Below are 20,289 nucleotides of genomic sequence, written 5' to 3' on the forward strand. Positions count from 1 at the left end.
CACAATAAAAAAGGGTACTTTGAGATATTCCTATCAATATGTTTAATTTTTAATAATTTAATGTGAAAAATACTCCCTATTTGAGAGCACACTACAAGGAGTATGATGAAACTAAGATGTTGTCTGTATTATGTCCGGTTCACGGATCATAAGGTCTTAGAAGAGACACGTATAGGTCTAAAACGGGCAGAAAATTGCCACTTTCATCATGATTTTCAAAATGTTTTTCAGATTGTTTGCATCCACAACATCCTTCCTCCCTGTTATTTGTTAAGTTAATAGATTCTCTATGGTGTGGACAGCACTGGCATTCAAGATGCTGTAGAAAGGCCTACATCATTGACAATACTTTGAACACAGCTTTCGCGTTTAATTCACATTATTTAAAGTATTATTATTTCAAAAATGGTATGTTATGCCTCTTTTCAGCCTCAAATGGGAACGGGCCCTGTTTGATGTTATTGACGTTTAGCGACGCACATCAGAATCCTCAATGTAGCATCTGAACCTTGCAAATGTCATGTTATATATATTTATTGTATATAACTGCCTTAATGTCGCTGGAACCCTGCCTTGGCAGTAGCTAATTGGGATCCTGAATAAATACAAATACCTTACTGCTTTTGTTTGATGATTTGTATGCTAGTTTTGCCCTAACAGTACTGTGTGTTGTGCACCAGATGTGGATGAGTGCCAGGATGAGAAGGTGTGTACCAGGGGGCACTGCCAGAACACTGTGGGTTCTTACCTGTGTAACTGTGGGCCCGGCTTCAGGGCCTCCCCGGCAGGGGACCAGTGTGACGGTAAGACTCTTACTACCCTCTGACTCTTACCATTACACACTGACATACACCGTTATACGCTGACTCATACCATTGTACACTCACACCCTCACGTTCAGAGTTGCACACTTTCTCATGCGGTACAATGTCCTACTGTGCAGTGGATGTTTGGGACACTTTGCAGTTAACTGTGTTTAGATAGATCTGAAAAAAAGTTGTTAAAAGGTTCTGATAATGATTCTAAAGACTGCCTTTTTGAACTCAGAATCAGTAAATACAGTATCAATATGATTTACATTGTTAATCTAGTTAAATGTATTTTGAATCATGTAATGTACAGTATCAATATGATTTACATTGTTAATCTAGTTGAATGTATTTTGAATCATGTAATGTACAGTATCAATCCACCGATGTATTTGTAACAATTTCTTCCTTTTGATTGTTGAACTTTTATTGCTGTCAGATGCTCAGGTTTGTTGATGGTTGAGGAGTTGTTTATCTGTTTTATGAATCCCACAAACCCCTCATAGAATCCACCTGAATTAAAACCCTAAAACTGACTCGCCCACTGCACTCATATCCTCTGTCTGCCCATAAAGCATGGTGTCTGTGTGTTGGTCCGTGTGTGTGTGTGTGTGTGTGTGTTGCCTGCATTGAGAGCTGTCCCTGTGGTTACAGATGTGGATGAGTGCCAGGAGCTCATCATGCCCTGTGACAGTGTGGGCCAGTGTGTCAACAACATGGGCTCCTACCACTGCAGCTGTCCCCAGGGCTACCAGCAGACCAACGGCACCAGCTGCTTAGGTATAGGCCACTCGCTCCCTCACGCACTCAGAACATACATGCAAAGACGTGCGCACGCACACACACACGCACACACACATGCACACACACACACACACACGCACACACACATGCGCACACACACACACACACACGCACGCACTCATGCACGCACGCACGCACACACACATGCACACAGACACACACACACACAGACACACGCACACACACATGCACACAGACACACAAACACACACACACACGCACACACATGCAAACAGACACAAAAACAATGTATTATATATACAGTACCAGTCAGAAGTTTGGACACACCTACTCATTCAAGGGTTTTTACTACATTGTAGAATAATAGTGAAGACATCCAAACTATAAAATAACACATATGATTGAATGCCAATAGTGTGCAAAGCTGTCATCAAGGCAAAGGGTGGCTACTTTGAAGAATCTCAAATATAACATCTATTTTGATTTGTTTAACACTTATTTGGTGACTACATGATTCCATATGTGTTGTTTCATAGTGCTGATGTCTTCACTATTATTCTACAATGTAGAAGCTAGTAGAAATCAAGAAAAACCCTTGAATGAGTAGGAGTGTCCAACGTTTTGACTGGCACAGTATATATACATCTTTTTTTAGGGGGCATGCCTATACACACATGAATACACACACATGCAGCTGTACACACTCACTCACTCATACGTTAACTTGTTCTGACACACACACATCATGTGAGCGTGCCAGAGAAGCTGAGGCCAGGTGATGTCAGTCTGATGTACCAGGTGATGTCACACGTCTCCCTTGCCTGTGGTAATGCTGCTGTCGTCCTTCATTATGTGTGTGTGTGTGTGTATGTGTGTGTTCGTGTGTACGGAGTAATCAGAGACAGGGGCACCTGCAGCTGTTGACAAGCCTCTTGCCTGTATCACCCCTCCCTGCTGTGTCAAGTTGAATGACCTCACACCTGTGTCTTGGTCTGGCTGGTTGTCCCCTACAGATGTTGACGAGTGTCTGGACGACCCGGAGCTGTGTTCCCCACACGGGGAGTGTCTCAACGCTGAGGGCTCCTTCTACTGCGTCTGTGAGAGAGGCTTCGCTGCAAGCCAGGACACACACACCTGTGAAGGTACAGTAGGCCACAGAAGAGAGGACTGGTGGTACGGTATATGATACGCTGTTAGTGTGGTTAGGTGTGTTAGGGGGCTGCTCACTGACTCACTGACTCACTGACTCATTTTGTCACGCGTTCACACGTTCATTCCCTCACTCATCGTCTCACATGCAGTGTGTGTAGTACAGTAAATGCCATTTACGCACTTTTTTTTATTTTTACTACTTCAGCACTACACAGACACACACACACACACAGTCATACCCACACACTCTTTCCTCAACACCGGTTGTTAAAGGGGTGGTTTGATTGACAGCAGTCCCATGTTTGGCTGTAGTTTCCTCTGGTTCAACTGATTGTTTATCTGACATTTATATGACGTTAGTCGGATGCTTGTCTAACGCCTCCGTCTGCTGCCGCGTGGTCCCTCCACACTTCCATCTCCGTAACTCTCCCTGCCGCTGCCTTGTTGCTCCTGGAAGAGAGTGGCTTTCATTTCTTTCACATATGCCTCCGGCTATTTTTCCACCAAAGACCTTCATGCCAGGAGTCTTGCCCCGTGCCAGAGTTGTTTTAAATGCCCTTTCCTGCAGTAAAAAAAGAGAAAAAACAAGAAGGAAGCCTTTGAGCTCGCTGTCTAGACAAGGAGGAATATTTTCTGCTGTACTCTGTTACTCCTGATTTATGCAGGAGCTCAGGCTCAGTCAGTGAGGTCCTCCGTGTGTGTGTGTGTGTGTGTGTGTGTGTGTGTGTGTGTGTGTGTGTCCTGTGTGTGTGTGTGTGGGGGGGGTGTGGGTGTGTGTGTGTGTGCGTGCATGCACGGAGTGGCGGACAACATATTCAACACTTACCACTACAATTGACATAGTTTTTGGTCCTAATCTGCAGTCATCCAATTTTCTCTTCATGTCATTTCACTAATCCTATTACTAAGGAACTGAATTAGGCAGATGCTCCATAGTAGGTGAGCATCCTCCAGCATGTTGTGTAAGTCTATAAAGCAGAGTTAACAGCAGATGGCTTTCGCAGGTGTCATCACTGAGACTGAACTACAGACACATGATCCTCCCAAGCTGAAAGGAGGCATGCAGAGAAATAGCATTTACTGTTAGGGGAGTTCTCCTCTCCTCCCTGTGATATAAACATGTTTTCAGCCTGAACATGGCTCCATGATAGGCCCCCCTGAGGTGGGGCCCCGACCTTGTTTGATCCTGGGAACACGGGCCCAGTGAACCAGCAACAGGACAGGGGCCATAAAACACCTCAGCACCCCCCCCCCCCTGTTTATATTGGACCAGTAGAACCACAGCTGAGGAGCAGACTGGGACTGAGGCCTAAACCACAATAAAAGCAAAGGGGTCATGGCTCCCTGCTCCTCTACCCCGACCCAAACTTGGCTTAAGCACCGTAATACCCCCACAGACTGTCCTCCCCTGTAACAGCCAAAGGATGGTCTGACCCCTCGAAGAAGGATGGTTGGGCTCCAGGGAGGGCCTGTTTGACAGCCAGATTGAATTGTGTCCAGTTGAGATCAAGAGGAAGATGTAACCTGCTTTGGCCTGTCCCCTCTGCTTCGTGGTTGTCTCTCCCTGTCTCTTTCATCTCTAGGCTCTTATGGCGAGATGCTGTTTCAACGGACATTCAGGGTATCCAAGGACATCAAAGTCCTTGGACTCTAAGAAAGCTGTTGGATGTTTGTTTCAAACACCCCCTTGAGAAGGTTTTTGTTGGCATGTGAAATGGTACATACCGGTATGCCGAGCGTGACTGTGTGTTTCTTTGCAGACGTGGATGAGTGCTCGGATGACACCAGGTGTGTTGGCGGCTCCTGTGAGAACAGCCAGGGTTCCTACAGATGCCAGTGTGACACTGGCTACCGCCTGCAGCCAGACACTGACACATGCCTGGGTTGGTAACACTCTGTCACACAACTACATCTCCCATCATTCTCTATACCGATCATGATATCCCGAGGACTGCAACTCGAGCATCGCTGCTGTGTTCACTTCAGTGGGGCGTGTAGGTGTTTAGCTGTGTGTTGACTGGGGTGCTGTGGTGCTGTGCTCTCCCAGATATCGATGAGTGTGCAGAGCTGGGCCAGAGTATCTGTGGGGCGTGGCTCTGTGAGAACACAGAGGGCTCCTATACGTGTGTGGTGGACTGCCCCCCCGGACACGACCGTGGCCCAGAAGGCATCTGTATCGGTGAGTCAGCATCATAAAGGGAACCACAGCCATGCCAACTTTCCGTTGCTTCAGCTGTTGCCCCATCCAATTCTTTGAAATGCTCATGTGCCAATCAAGTGTCTTACTTTGTGCTTCTCTTCTACCCATCAATGTATCTCATCTTACCCTCCCTCCCTCCATCCATCCATCCATCCATCCATCCATCCATCCATCCATCCATCCATCTTCAAACATTTCTGTTCTGTCCTATCAACTCTGCTTTGTAATAGACACTGATCACCACAAAGAGTCAACTTGACTTGACCCCTGTACATGTATGGGGGGGGGGGGGGGGGGGTACCGCTAACTCAAGCTGTTTCTCTAGGAATTAACTCCACAGAACAGGTTCCTCATTGACCATAGTAACTCACTCTGAGCATCTGTCGTGAGGCAGCAACATTACATCTGTTGCGTTTGCTTGTTTGGGGGTGAGGGGGTTGTTTGGACTGTTTGGGTTACACAGTGTTCCAGCTACAGTTTAGAGTGCTCTGTTTGCTCAGCTCAGCCAAGAGGATGTTTGTGTGTGAAGTGTTTTGTCTATCACTCTCCATGATTTCCCTAGTGTTAATATTTGACCATTTTTATTATAGCCTTCGCAGGGTGTGGAGTCTCATGTGCACGCACACACACACACACACACACACACACATGCACACACGCACACACACACGCACACACACGCACTCACACACACACGCACTCACACACTCACACACGCACACGCACACACTCACACACATGCACACATGCACACATGCACACACGCACACACTCACACACACACACACACACACACACACACACACACACTTTTTTTCAGTGTATGGATCTGCCTTTTGTTTATTTAGCCCTTACCTCTGTGTGTTGGTGGTATGCTGCACTTTTCAGATTTTCCTCAACTCCGGACACATTGTCAGCTTGATGTGCTTCAAACCTGAGACTGGTTCCACTGCAGCTCAGTGGGTGTTGTTCTGTGGGTCAACTGGTCCTAATTGTGGGACCACCTTTGCCACGGAGACTGTAAACAACAATGGCTAACTAACCCGTGACCCTTCTCCTCCTGGTTTTGTAGATATTGATGAGTGCAAGGTCAACGCCACGGTGTGTGGTAACCACGGCTTCTGTGAGAACACGGTCGGTTCCTTCCGCTGCCTGTGTGACCGGGGCTACCAGGAGTCCCAGGAGGGCCTCGGCTGTGTGGGTGAGTAGGAGTGGTGTGTGTGTGTGTGTGTGTGTGTGTGTGTGTGTACCAAAAGTCCTCACAAGAATAGTAAATCAACTAAAATTCAGAGAAGTGAGGACATTTTGCAGGTCCTCACTTGTAAAAAGGCTCTTTTAGGCTTAGGGGTTAGGGTTAGAATTATGGTTAGGGGTTAAGGTAAGGGTTAGGTTAAGGTTCAGGGTTAGGAGTTAGAGGAAATAGGTTTTTGAATAGGAATCAATTGTTGGTCGCCAAAAAGTCCTCACAAGAATAGTAAGAATTCGATGTGTGGGTGTGGGTGGGTGGTTGTGTGGGTGTTGGGGGGTGGTTGGGTGTCTGGGGAGGGGGAGGGGGGTTACAGAAAAGTACCAGGAGGGCCAGAGAAGGAATGAAGACAGTATGACATGGGCATGGATCTGCTTCTTCATAGAGACCATCTGGTATAGTCTTTAGGTCATCTACAGTATGTGCTACAATATACTGAACAGTTGGCACCTGCTTTGACTTAGAGAAAAGTCACTGCAAGTTTTAGTTCAAATTTTCAATGACATTATTTTTTTGGTCTATCATTTGATATATTTTTTGCCAGATACTCAGAAGCACCTATTTTATGTCAGCGCATGTGTGTGCTTTGACGATATAGGTGCTCATTCTTTACAAGGAAGTTACAAGGCTTTCCTTTAAGGGTCCTGCTGAAAGCACTGGAACACTCTTAAAACCAAACTGCTAGCCCTTTGATGGCTAAAACTTCTGCTCCCGTCTTGAGAACTTCAGCGGGGTTGTCATGACGACAGAATGACAGCTCACCGCTATTATGGATACGCTGGGTAGTCTGCCAACCTAGAATACCGACAGTAACCTTTTAATCTTAAAATGAGATCTATTTTCTTTTAGTGACAACTGCTGTAGCCCTTAGCCAATTATAAACATGAAGTGGTCCATGCAAAGCAATAGGGAGTATGATTGAGTGTATTTTCCTCACAGCTCTTTTCCTCTGAAGTTTGTTGGTGGTGGCAGTGCTAGACATGTATGCATCATCCTTCATGGTTCTCTTAACGATAGTATAAGCATTGTAGACATTAAATCATATGTCATGAAAGACTTGAATGTAATGCTGTGGTGTGGGCCATATTGAGGCAGATTGATGGGACTTTAAATACTCCTGTCCTCTCAAATGTGGACAGTAGTTTCCCTCGCTCTGCAGGGAAAAAAAAGATGGCAGACGCTTCATTGATGTGACCATTTATTTTCATTCAATTTGAAGGTGTAGCGCACGTTCTGTGTGATGTTTTAGACATATCCCCACCGTGTCTGCAGTGCTCCTCAGACCCTGGGATTGGAAACGCACCGGAGCTTAGACTCTTAGCCAAGCTGTCTCCCACACAGTGGCACACACACAGTGGCACATACACACAGTGGCACACACACACAGTGGCACACACACACAGTGGCACACACACACAGTGGCACACACACACAGTGGCACACACACAGTGGCACACACACAGTGGCACACACACACAGTCACACACACACAGTGGCACACACACACAGTGGCACACACACAGTGGCACACACACACAGTGGCACACACACACAGTGGCACACACACACAGTGGCACACACACACAGTGGCACACACACACAGTGGCACACACACAGTGGCACACACACACAGTGGCACACACACACAGTGGCACACACACAGTGGCACACACACTCCGCTGCAGTGAAAGTAATGGAGCCGGAGCCATGAAGCTGTACGGCAGCTGTCTGTCTTTCTGTCGGTGTGAGTCCGGGCCTCTGGTTCCTGTCTACTTATCCCCACCGAAGAGAAAGTTGGACTATTAGACAGAGATTTCTATTTACATTTTCGCCTTTTGATTTGATTTGTTTCAAGACCGGAACTGTCTGAATACGATCTATTCACTGAATGTACAAAACATTAAGAACACCTTCTTAATATTGAGTTGCACCCCCTCCATTTGCCCTCAGAACAGCCTCAATTCATTGGGCATGGACTCTACAAGGTGTGGAAAGCGTTCCACAGGGATGCTGACCCATGTTGACTCCAATGCGTCCCACACTTCTGTCAAGTTGGCTGGATGTATTTTGGGTGGTGGACCGTTCTTGATACACACAGGAAACTGTTGAGGGTGAAAAACCCAGCAGGGGTACAGTTTTTAGCCTGGCACCTACTACCATACCTCGTTCAAAGGCACTTCAATCTTTTGCCTTGCCAATTCACCCTCTGAATGGCACGCATACACAATCCATGTCTCAGTTATCTCAAGGCTTAAAAATTCTTCTTTAACCTGTCTCCTCCCCTTCATCTACACTGATTTACAGTGGCTTTAACAATAAGGGATCACAGCTTTCACCTGGTCAGTCTATGTCATGGAAAGATCAAGTGTTCATAATGTTTTGTACACTCAGTGTAGGTTACACTCAATTTTCTTTCTTGATGTAATATACTGTATGTGTGGTCGACCAGGTTATTTCTCAGTCAATAGCTTTTTATGGTCAGGGCTGGGTTGTGGTGGCACCGCTAACTGTCAGGGCTGGGTTGTGGTGGCACCGCTAACTGTCAGGGCTGGGTTGTGGTGGCACCGCTAACTGTCAGGGCTGGGCTGTGGTGGCACCGCTAACTGTCAGGGCTGGGTTGTGGTGGCACCGCTAACTGTCAGGGCTGGGTTGTGGTGGCACCGCTAACTGTCAGGGCTGGGCTGTGGTGGCACCGCTAACTGTCAGGGCTGGGCTGTGGTGGCACCGCTAACTGTCAGGGCTGGGCTGTGGTGGCACCGCTAACTGTCAGGGCTGGGTTGTGGTGGCACCGCTAACTGTCAGGGCTGGGCTGTGGTGGCACCGCTAACTGTCAGGGCTGGGCTGTGGTGGCACCGCTAACTGTCAGGGCTGGGTTGTGGTGGCACCGCTAACTGTCAGGGCTGGGTTGTGGTGGCACCGCTAACTGTCAGGGCTGGGCTGTGGTGGCACCGCTAACTGTCAGGGCTGGGCTGTGGTGGCACCGCTAACTGTCAGGGCTGGGTTGTGGTGGCACCGCTAACTGTCAGGGCTGGGCTGTGGTGGCACCGCTAACTGTCAGGGCTGGGCTGTGGTGGCACCGCTAACTGTCAGGGCTGGGTTGTGGTGGCACCGCTAACTGTCAGGGCTGGGCTGTGGTGGCACCGCTAACTGTCAGGGCTGGGTTGTGGTGGCACCGCTAACTGCCGGGGCTGGGCTGTGGTGGCACCGCTAACTGTCAGGGCTGGGTTGTGGTGGCACCGCTAACTGTCAGGGCTGGGCTGTGGTGGCACCGCTAACTGTCAGGGCTGGGCTGTGGTGGCACCGCTAACTGTCAGGGCTGGGTTGTGGTGGCACCGCTAACTGTCAGGGCTGGGTTGTGGTGGCACCGCTAACTGTCAGGGCTGGGTTGTGGTGGCACCGCTAACTGTCAGGGCTGGGTTGTGGTGGCACCGCTAACTGTCAGTGATGCGTGGCTTTCATTTCAGCCTCGGGGTGCAGTGAGAAAAGGTGAGAGTGTTCTGTCAGAAAGTCCATCCCTGCCACCAAATCAAACCATCATCCTGGATGAATGTCTTCCTCAGCCAAGCCAGTGGGCATTGAGGACATTCTTCCGCAGACCCAAAGAATGCCAGTTCTCACTCAATCAGCAGAATGCCATTTTGTTTGTAGCTTTCAATTTCATTCTCATAGTTTGAGGGGTTTTGGGTGAGTGGGTCATCGCAATCAGATAGAGAGTCAGTGAGTTCATGTTTTGGGACAAGGTGAAGAATTGGAGCTTGTTTGTCTTGGTGGTTTTCTTAACTGGGTCCATGCAGTTTCCATCTTTTACATTTTCCTCCTACAGGAAGGCCTGTCAGAGCCCTGAAAGTGGGTCGCAGGCACTCCCCTATTGAAGCTGATAGAACACTTCCTCCAGCCAGATCTCTCCTCTGACCTGTGCGCACATACATACACACACACACACACACACACACACACACACACACACACACACACACACACACACACACACACACACACACACACATACATGCACTCCACGCAACAAACACGCACACACAGTCATGCAAACTTACATGTATGGTCTCTCTTGCTTTCTCTCTCTCACACACACACTCTCCATCTGTACCTTGGCAAGTGTCGGTTGGTCCCACCCCAGCGCTGTACAGCCAGCTGCCTCCATTCTCCTGCCAGCCCATCATTCTGCTGTGTCTTGCACAGATGGGCTCACTTCCCCCCCCCCAAACTATTGGAAGTGGTCCACAACCAAGCCCCCCTCTCCCTGTCTCTGGTTACCCCTAGACAGATGAACCCCTGAGCCTCTGGGATTGTTTGCTGCTTCCCAGATTGAGAGGCTGTTTTGGAGTTGAATGATTTTGTGTTGTGATTCAGTGCTGTTTGTACATATTCTCCAGACTGGGAATCAGACAAACGTAGCTTATCTGTCAGTGTCCTTTCATTTCACAGTTCATGTCATTGAACGGAACGCTCTCTCACTGTCGAGTGATTTAAGTGACAGGTTTCAGTGACAGTACTCCCTCTCTCTCCCTCTAGTCCAGCTGCAATGTTGATCAAGATCAAGATTCAACCAGCTTTTTCTCATTCTGCTGGACTGGGGTCGGGGTTGGGGTAGGTGTACCGGTTGGGGCTGAACCCAGATGGTGACTGTGCAAGTCGAACAAGGTGCTTCAGGGTCACGCCAGACAGACTGGCTTTTAATGAGGGCACTGCGGTGCGGGCTAAAACCAGAAAAGCAGCAGCAGGTTTTAATGTCAGCTAATGAATTATAGATTCTCCTCAGTAGCGGTGCACTTTTGAGCTGAGCGTTGAGGAAGGGTTATAACTAGAGGCGGGAGAGGAGGAGGGACTTTTTATTTTTATTTTTGTCTGCTTCCTGCATTGTGTACCTGGCCGTTAATGAGGTTTCCAATCCGTGGCAGCAGATATATGCGGTGGCGGTCATTGTGGAAGGGTATGCCAAGCCATCTGTGCTCTGAATCAAACTATGATACAGTCTCTATGACTCTTGCAACTGGCTATTTCTGCCCAGTCACATACTGAATTAACAACAATAAAGTTAACTACGCAGGAAAGCATGTTTGCCGTGCATAAAAATAAGTTGTATATAGCCATGGAAATAGAGCCAAGGTTAAATCCTTCTCCTAACTAGCCTATCTGTACTAAACTGTAACTCAGCATTTCTCTACGTTTACACATGAAAACATCATTTCCATTGGCTGGGCAGTAGAGATGTACTATATGGCCAAATGGTGGTATGTAAACTTAAATGTGATCGACTGGCTCGATTCAGTCTTCTATAGCATCATTTTAAATTGAGTTTTTTTACATTGGATAAAATTGACTCGGAGCTAGAAAATTTTATATTACACACTACAGTTGAGAAACAATGGGAAAGTAATTCTGCTTTGAAAGTTGATAAACTTGAAACCTCACTTTTGAGAAAATGGCCCTTGAATGTTTACGTACACCTACTAGTAAGCTCTTCTTTGTCTACACCCATTCAGCATTGTTCAAACCCTCTTAAGCCTTAGACCCACCCATCTCTTTACGGATTCACATGCGGGGCTAAACAGAGTGAGTATGGTAATGTACTAAACAACCAAAGATTTCAAGTCTAAAGGTTGGTTTATACTACGTCTATCGACATGTCCGTAGACAGTTATTGCAGTGACCTCATGAACATTCTATTGTTGTCCGACATTAAACTTGTTGTTAGGAAAAAGTACAAACACAAAAACGACAGGCTGCATGGTGGTTCAAAATAGCATAACTGGCGTATTTTAACACCAATAAACCCACCTGTTTAAAAATGAATTTTGTATGTGTCAGTCTAGCAAACTAGGTAACTAAAAGCAACTTTCTAAACAATATTTTGGTTAGTATCTAGCTTGTTATGTTAGCTTGCTAGCCAGTTCAAATAATGGCCATATCATATTGCTGACAATGCCTTAACTTTAGCTAATTTGTATTCATTATTACAGGAAAATAAACTCACAAAAATATAATTATTTACAAGTTAATGGTGAGATAATTACAGAAAATAGCTTATGGTTGTGAGTGTAATGAAATAAAAGCAGGGCATTTTACTGGAGAATTTTACAACTTGGACACTGTCTTCTTGGCCTAACATTATATCCTAATTTGACTTTGGTGCAGGTCATGTTGTTCTTCACATTACCGTCTCTGGTAAACACACACTATATAAAATAAAATCAATGTTTATTTGTCACATGCACAGGATACAGTAATTGTAAATGGTACAGTGAAATGGTTACTTGCATAGTGGAGTGTTTTGTTTAGACATGTAGCTAGCTAGCTAGCTAGCTACCTAAACAATGAACCATAATCCCAACTCATAACATTACCACCCTTCATGAATCTACAGGTAGCTAAAGCTAACCAACTAGGTTCAATGTTAGCTAGCTAGCTAACGTTAGGCTATAACTAGCAATGCAAATTGTTCTGAGATACAAATAATATTACTAAACAGATCATACATGTAACGTTAGCTAACGAGCCAGCCAGCTAGCTAACGTTAGCTAGCTAGCTAACAGTATGCTTTAACTTGCAATGAAACAACTTTCTGACAATATTTCAAACTTATAATATCTGAAAATGTAGCTAGCTGGACTCTCTTACCCATATACATGGATGAACACTTCTCCCTCTCTGTCATGGAAGCCATGGTTGCCCTTAGTTTGAAGATGTAATCCGGAGACAGGTGTTTCATACAACAGCCTTTGTGTGTTCTCTGAATTTCTCCTTAGCTTCCACCGAGCATTCCACAGATTTCAAAACTCGTTCCTCCAGAAAGTGGAGAGCATTAGCAACATTATCACAGTTGTTCGTGATATCTTTCAAAAAAGCTGCGTTAGAAAGGATTACCTACACATACTGAGCAGCTCATGTGAAATACAGAAGCGCGCTACATGGAATCCGAACTCTTCTCTCGGCATGTCCAGCCCATCCATTATCTTAGCCAATCATGGCTAGAGGGAAGGTTCCTGTCTTTTTCCGTGGCTAAACCAACTAGGCTCGTAATTTAACAATTTTATTCATATTTACAGATGGCATACAAGTGTGTTATTAAGGCACATGAAAGTTCACAAGTTCCAGAAGGAATTTCTGCCAAAAAAAAGCATTTCGATTTTAAAAAAATGTTTACGTTCAAATGCCTCCTGTGAAGTAGTGACCCACGACATACACCTAGTTTCCTGAAAGGAGTCACAGATGCATGAGAACAGAATCCACTGAAATGGAAAACAAATTTTCCTCCAAATGGTAGTCCCATTCTGCTGAGCAGGAAAGGCCGTGAAATATATTGAAATATATTATCCTATGAAGAAAAATCTGCCTTTCCCATTGTCATTCTGGACCTCTCCCCTTTTTAGTGCTCCCCTATTGCGACGCACCCACTCTCTTCCTCCCCGCTCTCTCCTTAACACTTTCTAGCTCATTGACAAACTGGCCCACACCCCAGTGTGAAGTATTGGATAGGGTGTTGGGAATGCAGAGCAGTTCAGAGCACCTCGGAACCATGAGGCTTTGTTGTCTTTTTACATTAAGCTCCACGTCGGGGTTGATGTATGTGTTTTCTCTGCACGTTCGTTCATCACTGGAGAGATATACATGAATGGATGCTCAGCTATAACCACAGCCTGGTCAAAGGAAAACAGACATGTTATTGGAGTGTGAAATAGATATTTGAGTGTTTTTTCTTCCTCAATGTATATCACCAGCTCCCCATACAGTACACCACTTAGTATCTTTATTAGCTACTTGTCTTGTGAATGAAACCACACATGCCACATATGTGAGACATTATTGAAATAAGATGCATCCTGTGAGGTTGCTAACCATGCTCATTAGTGCTAACCAAGGTGCTTTGTTCTCCCTGCAGATGTGAACGAGTGTGATTTGCTGAGCGGTGTGTGTGGCGAGGCCCTGTGTGAGAACGTGGAGGGCTCGTTCCTGTGTATGTGCCCCGACGAGGACCAGGAGTACAACCAGATGACCGCCAAGTGCAGTCCTGTTCCCACAGGTGACCCACACATTGCCTGAAGACAAATGAAGACCCCTAGTTTATATAAGGCACAGTTTAAATGTTTCATTTTAAATAGTGAACATTGAGTGGTAGCGCGTTATCTCAGAGGACAATATTAACCTTTAATAGCTTGGAGTTTCATTTGAGTGGAGTGGTGCTCTGATGAATGAGGGGGCCTGGCTCTGTTTAACAACACAGCCGTGGGTTAGGGGCCTCCTCTGTCTTTGCCTGAGTGTAAAACCCTAATGAGAGACAGAGCCAACTGTGTGCCTTGTCTGTCTGGTGGATATACTGTATAATACAGGGCTTTAGGTCCCAAAGCTGCAACATTAACCTAGGCTCTTTGTCAGACTTAACCCGAGGACCTCAAGTATGTTCTCTCACCTCTGAGAACACTCCCAGATATTTAAGGAGGGTAGTTTATCATTATATAATGTTAGGAATTAGAGCATGCTCTGTGCTCACAATCACAGACGTTACGTAATAGTAGGATTGCTTTAGAAGAATGTAAAAAAGACATTTCCATGTTGTAGCAATAAAAGCTGTGTTTTTCTGAGAATGGGCAATTAGATACGAATCTGTAGTAATGTGTAATTATCACAGATCACAAAACGGTGATAAAGACACCGCTGTGCGTGTGCGTGCGTGCGTGTTCGTGTGCGTACGTGCATGTGGAGGGTTTAGGGGAAACCGAGGAGGTGGAGATAGGAGGGGAAGGGAAGGGGGGGTTTTTCTTCTCTCCAGGTATATCATTAAAGCAGTGTGAAGACCCAGATCACAGTCATCATGTGGCCCATCTCTCCAACAGGCTGTAATTGTCTCAGTTTACGAGAGAGACTCATTCCTCCTGGGTTAACGTTACTCCTTCACGCCCACAACTGAAAATATTACGGAACACTATCGTCGATCTATTCATGTGTAATCTTATTTCTTCTGCCCTGTTGTCCCCAGCCTCGTCAGTAGAGAGGAAGGAGTGTTACTACAACCTCAATGATGAGAACCTGTGTGAGAACGTGCTGACCAGCAGTGTCACCATGGAGGAGTGCTGCTGCACACTGGGTGCAGGCTGGGGGGACAACTGTGAGGTGCACCCCTGCCCTGTCCAGGGTACTGGTGAGGAAACACACACATGAACCCACAGACACACTTATTATATCCACACACACACACACATGAACCCACAGACACACTTATTATATCCACACACACACACACACTACTTATTACACATTTTCGTGTCTATCTCTTCGACAGATCAGTTTTCCCAGATGTGTCCAGCTGGGAGAGGCAATGTCCCCACTGGTGACGCTGTGTTTGGAGTGACCGCAGCCGAGAGTTATAAAGGTATGTGAACTCAGAGACCCAGCATAGACTGAACGGAGCCTTGGCTCACAACAGTAGTGTTCAGAGAATGCTGTGAGAACTTCCTGAATCAGATAATGAGGTCGCAACAAACCCACGATTTTGAATGGCCTTACTGCTCTTGAGATGCTGCTAAATCTCATCACCGCTGTCTCTCTCTCAGGCCTGTGTCCGTGGTCTTATTGTGCAAGTGTTTGTTTATGTGTGTGTCTCTGTCTGTGGGTTCTGTCTCTCAGCCTTGGAGTCACAGAGCAGAAATACCAGCCTTAGATGTCTGGAGACATATGACCTCCACATGTTCTCCTCTGAGCCCATCTTCCCCTCTCCCCTCTCTCCTGTTTTTCTCTTTCTCTCCCTCTGTCCACTTCTCTCCCTCTCCCCTCTCCCAGCCCCTTCAAGCCTAGATTGTTCACCTCGCGCGAAAGCTAATTCATCGAACCAACAGCCGTCATTCAATAATGTGATTTATTACAGCAAGGGGAGTCTGGTAGAGAGGGGCTGGCAGCAAGTGAATGTGGTATATTCCGAGAGAGAGACAGACAGAGACGGACTGGGAAGGCGAGTTGCCAGACACATTTACCTGAGCATCAGTCTGGATATGTCTTCAATTAGTCAACCTGTTTGCATGGCTGGTTATTGGTCTCAGTTGCAAACACCAACGGCCAACCGAAGGAAGAGTAGAGTACTTTAACGCAGAACTGTTTGTTGATGGAGGTTTTCTCTACGCCTCTCCGGATTTCGTCTCATTAAAGCGTTGAGTTGGTGTCCCCTTTCTGTAAAGATAAAGAGTAGAGACTGTTTGAATACTGGAAATGTATATTCCCGTTGAGTGGTATTGGTGTTCCCTCAGATTCAGTGGGGAAGTAACTGCATGATTACATTGTTGTCTAAATAGTAAGAGATGCATTGAGGGTGTGGGTGTGGGTGTGGGTGTGGGAGTGGGTGCTGTTACTAAGAAACCCGGGTTGTCCTCTCCCTTCCAGATGCAGATGAGTGTGCGTTGTTTGGCCAGGAGATCTGTAAGGATGGCTTCTGCCTCAACAGCCCAGGGAGCTACGAGTGTTATTGTAAGACTGGCCTGTACTACGACGAGGTCAAGCTGCAGTGCAGAGGTCAGTGGGCAGGTCATTCACATCAGTTAGTGTTAATTCAGCCCAAACATACTTGATTTACTCACAACATGCTGTTTTTTGGCGACAATTAAAAGATTGGAATCAATAGCCCTCAGTCTACTAATATACCATTTCCATAGCCCTGTGTCATTAAACTGTCCACGCACATTAAAAGCGGTTAGTGCTACTGTACCACAGCCTGTGTGTGTTGGCTGGCTGTGCCGGGATGTGTAGAGGGGGGCTGCACCCCTGGCCCCACACCGCACCCCTGGCCCCACACCGCACCCCTGGCCCCACACCGCTCCCCTGGCCCCACACCGCACCCCTGGCCCCACACCGCACCCCTGGCCCCACACCGCACCCCTGGCCCCACACCGCACCCCTGGCCCCACACCGCTCCCCTGGCCCCACACCGCTCCCCTGGCCCCACACCGCACCCCTGGCCCCACACCGCACCCCTGGCCCCACACCGCACCCCTGGCCCCACACCGCACCCCTGACCCCACACCGCTCCCCTGGCCCCACACCGCACCCCTGGCCCCACACCGTTCCCCTGGCCCCACACCGCACCCCTGGCCCCACACCGCTCCCCTGGCCCCACACCGCTCCCCTGGCCCCACACCGCTCCCCTGGCCCCACACCGCACCCCTGGCCCCACACCGCACCCCTGGCCCCACACCGCACCCCTGACCCCACACCGCTCCCCTGGCCCCACACCGCACCCCTGGCCCCACACCGCTCCCCTGGCCCCACACCGCTCCCCTGGTCACCAGCAGTGGAATGCCTGTGGGGCCGCCTGCGGAGTTCCGCCATATTTGCATTGGATTATTTAGACAGGCTGGGATTGGGCGGAGGGTCCAGCGGAGGTTTGGCCTTTTACCCTGGACGGTCCTGGTTTTACCCCGTTATGCGAGGACTAGAGTCATAATACAATTTAGAAACCAACCTCTACCACCACCAGCCCTATAGCCGTGCTCTATATGGGATATTTTAAGAAAGGGGATGGAGGGGTATTTTTGAAAGTGTAGAATATCAAGTGGATGTGTATTTCAGTTGAATGTCTGGATGGATGAAACCATTGAGTTTAAAAATATATATATCATTTCCTCAGCAATTATGAAACCACAGGTCTGATGTGTATCTAATGCGTTCATTGTGTCTGTATATTTCAGAAATACATGGGATTTCTGTTGGGACTGAGTTACAATCCAAATAACAGGTTTCTTTTTCAAAATACCAGCAAACAATCCCCTTGAAGCTGTATTAGTTTACCTAGAATTGACAAAAACATGTTAACTGTGCGGCATGTCTCTGCAACAGACATGTTCAGGGAAACAGATTTCAACTCTCATCAATGCGATAGAGAAAATGCAGTTTGTTTGTTAGTCATGTCCTCCTCAATTCAAGTTAACCTGAAGTGGTTTAGCGCGAGCAAGCATGTGTGACACCGTTTGATGTGAGTGGATCCTTAATTAGACAGGTCTCTGAGTGTAAACGGGGCCTGTCATGCCTGTCGTGCATGTGCATTTGGTCACACTTTATTTGGATATTTGGTCATACTATTAACAAACTGTTGATAAGCAACTAAGGTTACAGCTAGGGCTAGGTTTAGAATAAGGGTTAGGGTAAGGTTTAAGTTTAGGTTTAGGGTTAGGTTTAGAATAAGGGTTAGGATAAGGTTTAAGTTTAGGGTTAGGTTTAGAATAAGGGTTAGGGTAAGGTTTAGGTTTAGGTATAAGGGTTAGGGTAAGGTTTAGGTTTAGGGTTAGGATAAGGTTTAGGTTTAGGGTTAGGTTTAGAATAAGGGTTAGGGTAAGGTTCATGTTTAGGGTTAGGGTTAGGTTTAGAATAAGGGTTAGGGTAAGGTTCAAGTTTAGGGTTAGGGTTAGGTTTAGAATAAGGGTTAGGGTAAGGTTTAAGTTTAGGTTTAGGGTTAGGTTTAGAATAAGGGGTAGGGTAAGGTTTAAGTTTAGGGTTAGGATAAGGGCTGGGGTTAGTAGATAGTTAGTTGAAATGTTAGATAATCGGTTGAGCATCTACAGATAGAATATCCAAATGAAGTGTTACGGTGCGTTTTCCTTGAGAATCGTCCGGTGAGACAACAGAACTCCCAACAGGACCTCTTGACATCTTGGTCTCCATCTCTCTCCCTTTCTCTCCTCCCCTGCAGACATTGATGAGTGTCAGGATGAGTCTAGCTGTGTGGGGGGAGAGTGTTTGAACACACAGGGCTCCTACATGTGTTTCTGTACACGCCCCATGGTGTTGGACTCTGACAACAAGCGCTGTGTGATCGCCCCTGAAGTGGCTGGTAAGACCCCTCATTGAGCCTGGATGCAAAAAATATAAGCATCCTCTCATATTGTTTCTGTTTTTGGAAACGTGTTATTTTTTTTATGTCTTTCTCATGGCGATTGTATGCCTTGCCATGTCATAGTGTGCCTCTGATAGTGAGATCATGATTGTGACTGAGATGTAACGTGTCTGTTGCAGAGCAACACTCTGTGCAGACTGACTACCAGGGTATTTGCTGGCAGACGGTAACGGGCACCCGGAAGACTTGCACCAAGCCCCTAGCCAACAGAAAGACCACCTTCACAGAGTGCTGCTGTCTGTTTGGAGAGGCCTGGGGCATGGACTGTGCCCTTTGCCCCCTGAAGAACACAGGTTCTACACCAGCACTCATATCCATCTATCAACTCTACTGTTATGACTTTATCCTTTACCTATTATGATCCATTATGAGTGAATACACTATGCTTCCACTGTCCTGCTATGAAAACATAACATTCAGAGATCTAAGAGTCATTTCTTCATATATGTAGAGTCGTTCATTTGAGGTAGATGCTTCTTCATCTAGTCTCGTGTGAGATATAATATAGAACCCCACACAGTATATTTCAGCTGGTCTCAGAGTGATGATGTTGGTCAGTGCTTAAACCAGACGGGCCAGGTCCTCTCAGACATCAGCCCCAGGACTAGTGACACCTCATTAGGCTTGGGGTCTGCCAGCTGCCTGCTAACGCTCCTGTCTCCTGGAGCCTCTGAGATCTAGCCTGCCTGGGGCCTATCTTCTATCCTTTACCCCCCCCCCCCCCTTTCCTGTTTCCCCACCTCCCTTATCCAACACCTGGAGTGTGTCTAGGCAGGGAGGTCTGGTCGCTGATGCATGTCCTCACCATGCTGCCAGGGCAGATGGCTGCAGTGTGCATTATGGGGACCTGTGGACTGGAACATGTGGGGACAGTCCTCAGGGCTCTGAACTGGATCATTTTCCTCCTTCCGATAAAATAAGACTGTTTTTCCAACCCACTGGAAGATGGAGCTGGTAGAGTTGGGGGTTTTTAGATTTTGAGTGATTTCCCAGCAGTTTGACTAGGAATTTGTAGCTTCATGTGAGAATGATGTTGAACCGACAGCTTAGTGAGCGCAGTTAAGTCACGAGAGCTCTCCGGGAACGTTGCAGCTGTGCAACATAGGCCTACAGCTATGACAGTTGCACGCTCTCTTAATAAAATCCGTTTTTGTTATGTCATTGAGAAACATTGACAGAAATCCAAGTTAGCCATTTCAAAGTTGCATGTCCGGGTCACTTTTTA

At 46.9% G+C, this 20,289-nt stretch overlaps 1 protein-coding gene across 4 annotated transcripts in view; it reads left to right on the forward strand.

The window, feature by feature from the left end:
- LOC115153174 (latent-transforming growth factor beta-binding protein 1) overlaps positions 1 to 20,289 on the forward strand; it is a 121,168-nt gene that overhangs the window by 97,368 nt on the left and 3,511 nt on the right. For all 4 annotated transcript variants that reach the window (XM_029698310.1, XM_029698309.1, XM_029698311.1 and 1 more), the window contains 12 exons: positions 681 to 803; positions 1,464 to 1,589; positions 2,588 to 2,716; positions 4,487 to 4,609; positions 4,774 to 4,905; positions 5,999 to 6,127; positions 14,073 to 14,213; positions 15,168 to 15,329; positions 15,471 to 15,560; positions 16,562 to 16,690; positions 18,861 to 19,001; positions 19,184 to 19,357. In XM_029698310.1, the coding sequence (XP_029554170.1) occupies positions 681 to 803; positions 1,464 to 1,589; positions 2,588 to 2,716; positions 4,487 to 4,609; positions 4,774 to 4,905; positions 5,999 to 6,127; positions 14,073 to 14,213; positions 15,168 to 15,329; positions 15,471 to 15,560; positions 16,562 to 16,690; positions 18,861 to 19,001; positions 19,184 to 19,357 (1,599 nt within the window). The remainder of the gene's footprint in view (positions 1 to 680; positions 804 to 1,463; positions 1,590 to 2,587; positions 2,717 to 4,486; positions 4,610 to 4,773; positions 4,906 to 5,998; positions 6,128 to 14,072; positions 14,214 to 15,167; positions 15,330 to 15,470; positions 15,561 to 16,561; positions 16,691 to 18,860; positions 19,002 to 19,183; positions 19,358 to 20,289) is intronic.

This window comes from Salmo trutta, chromosome 18 (genome assembly GCF_901001165.1).
Source record: "Salmo trutta chromosome 18, fSalTru1.1, whole genome shotgun sequence".
NCBI lineage: Eukaryota > Metazoa > Chordata > Actinopteri > Salmoniformes > Salmonidae > Salmo > Salmo trutta.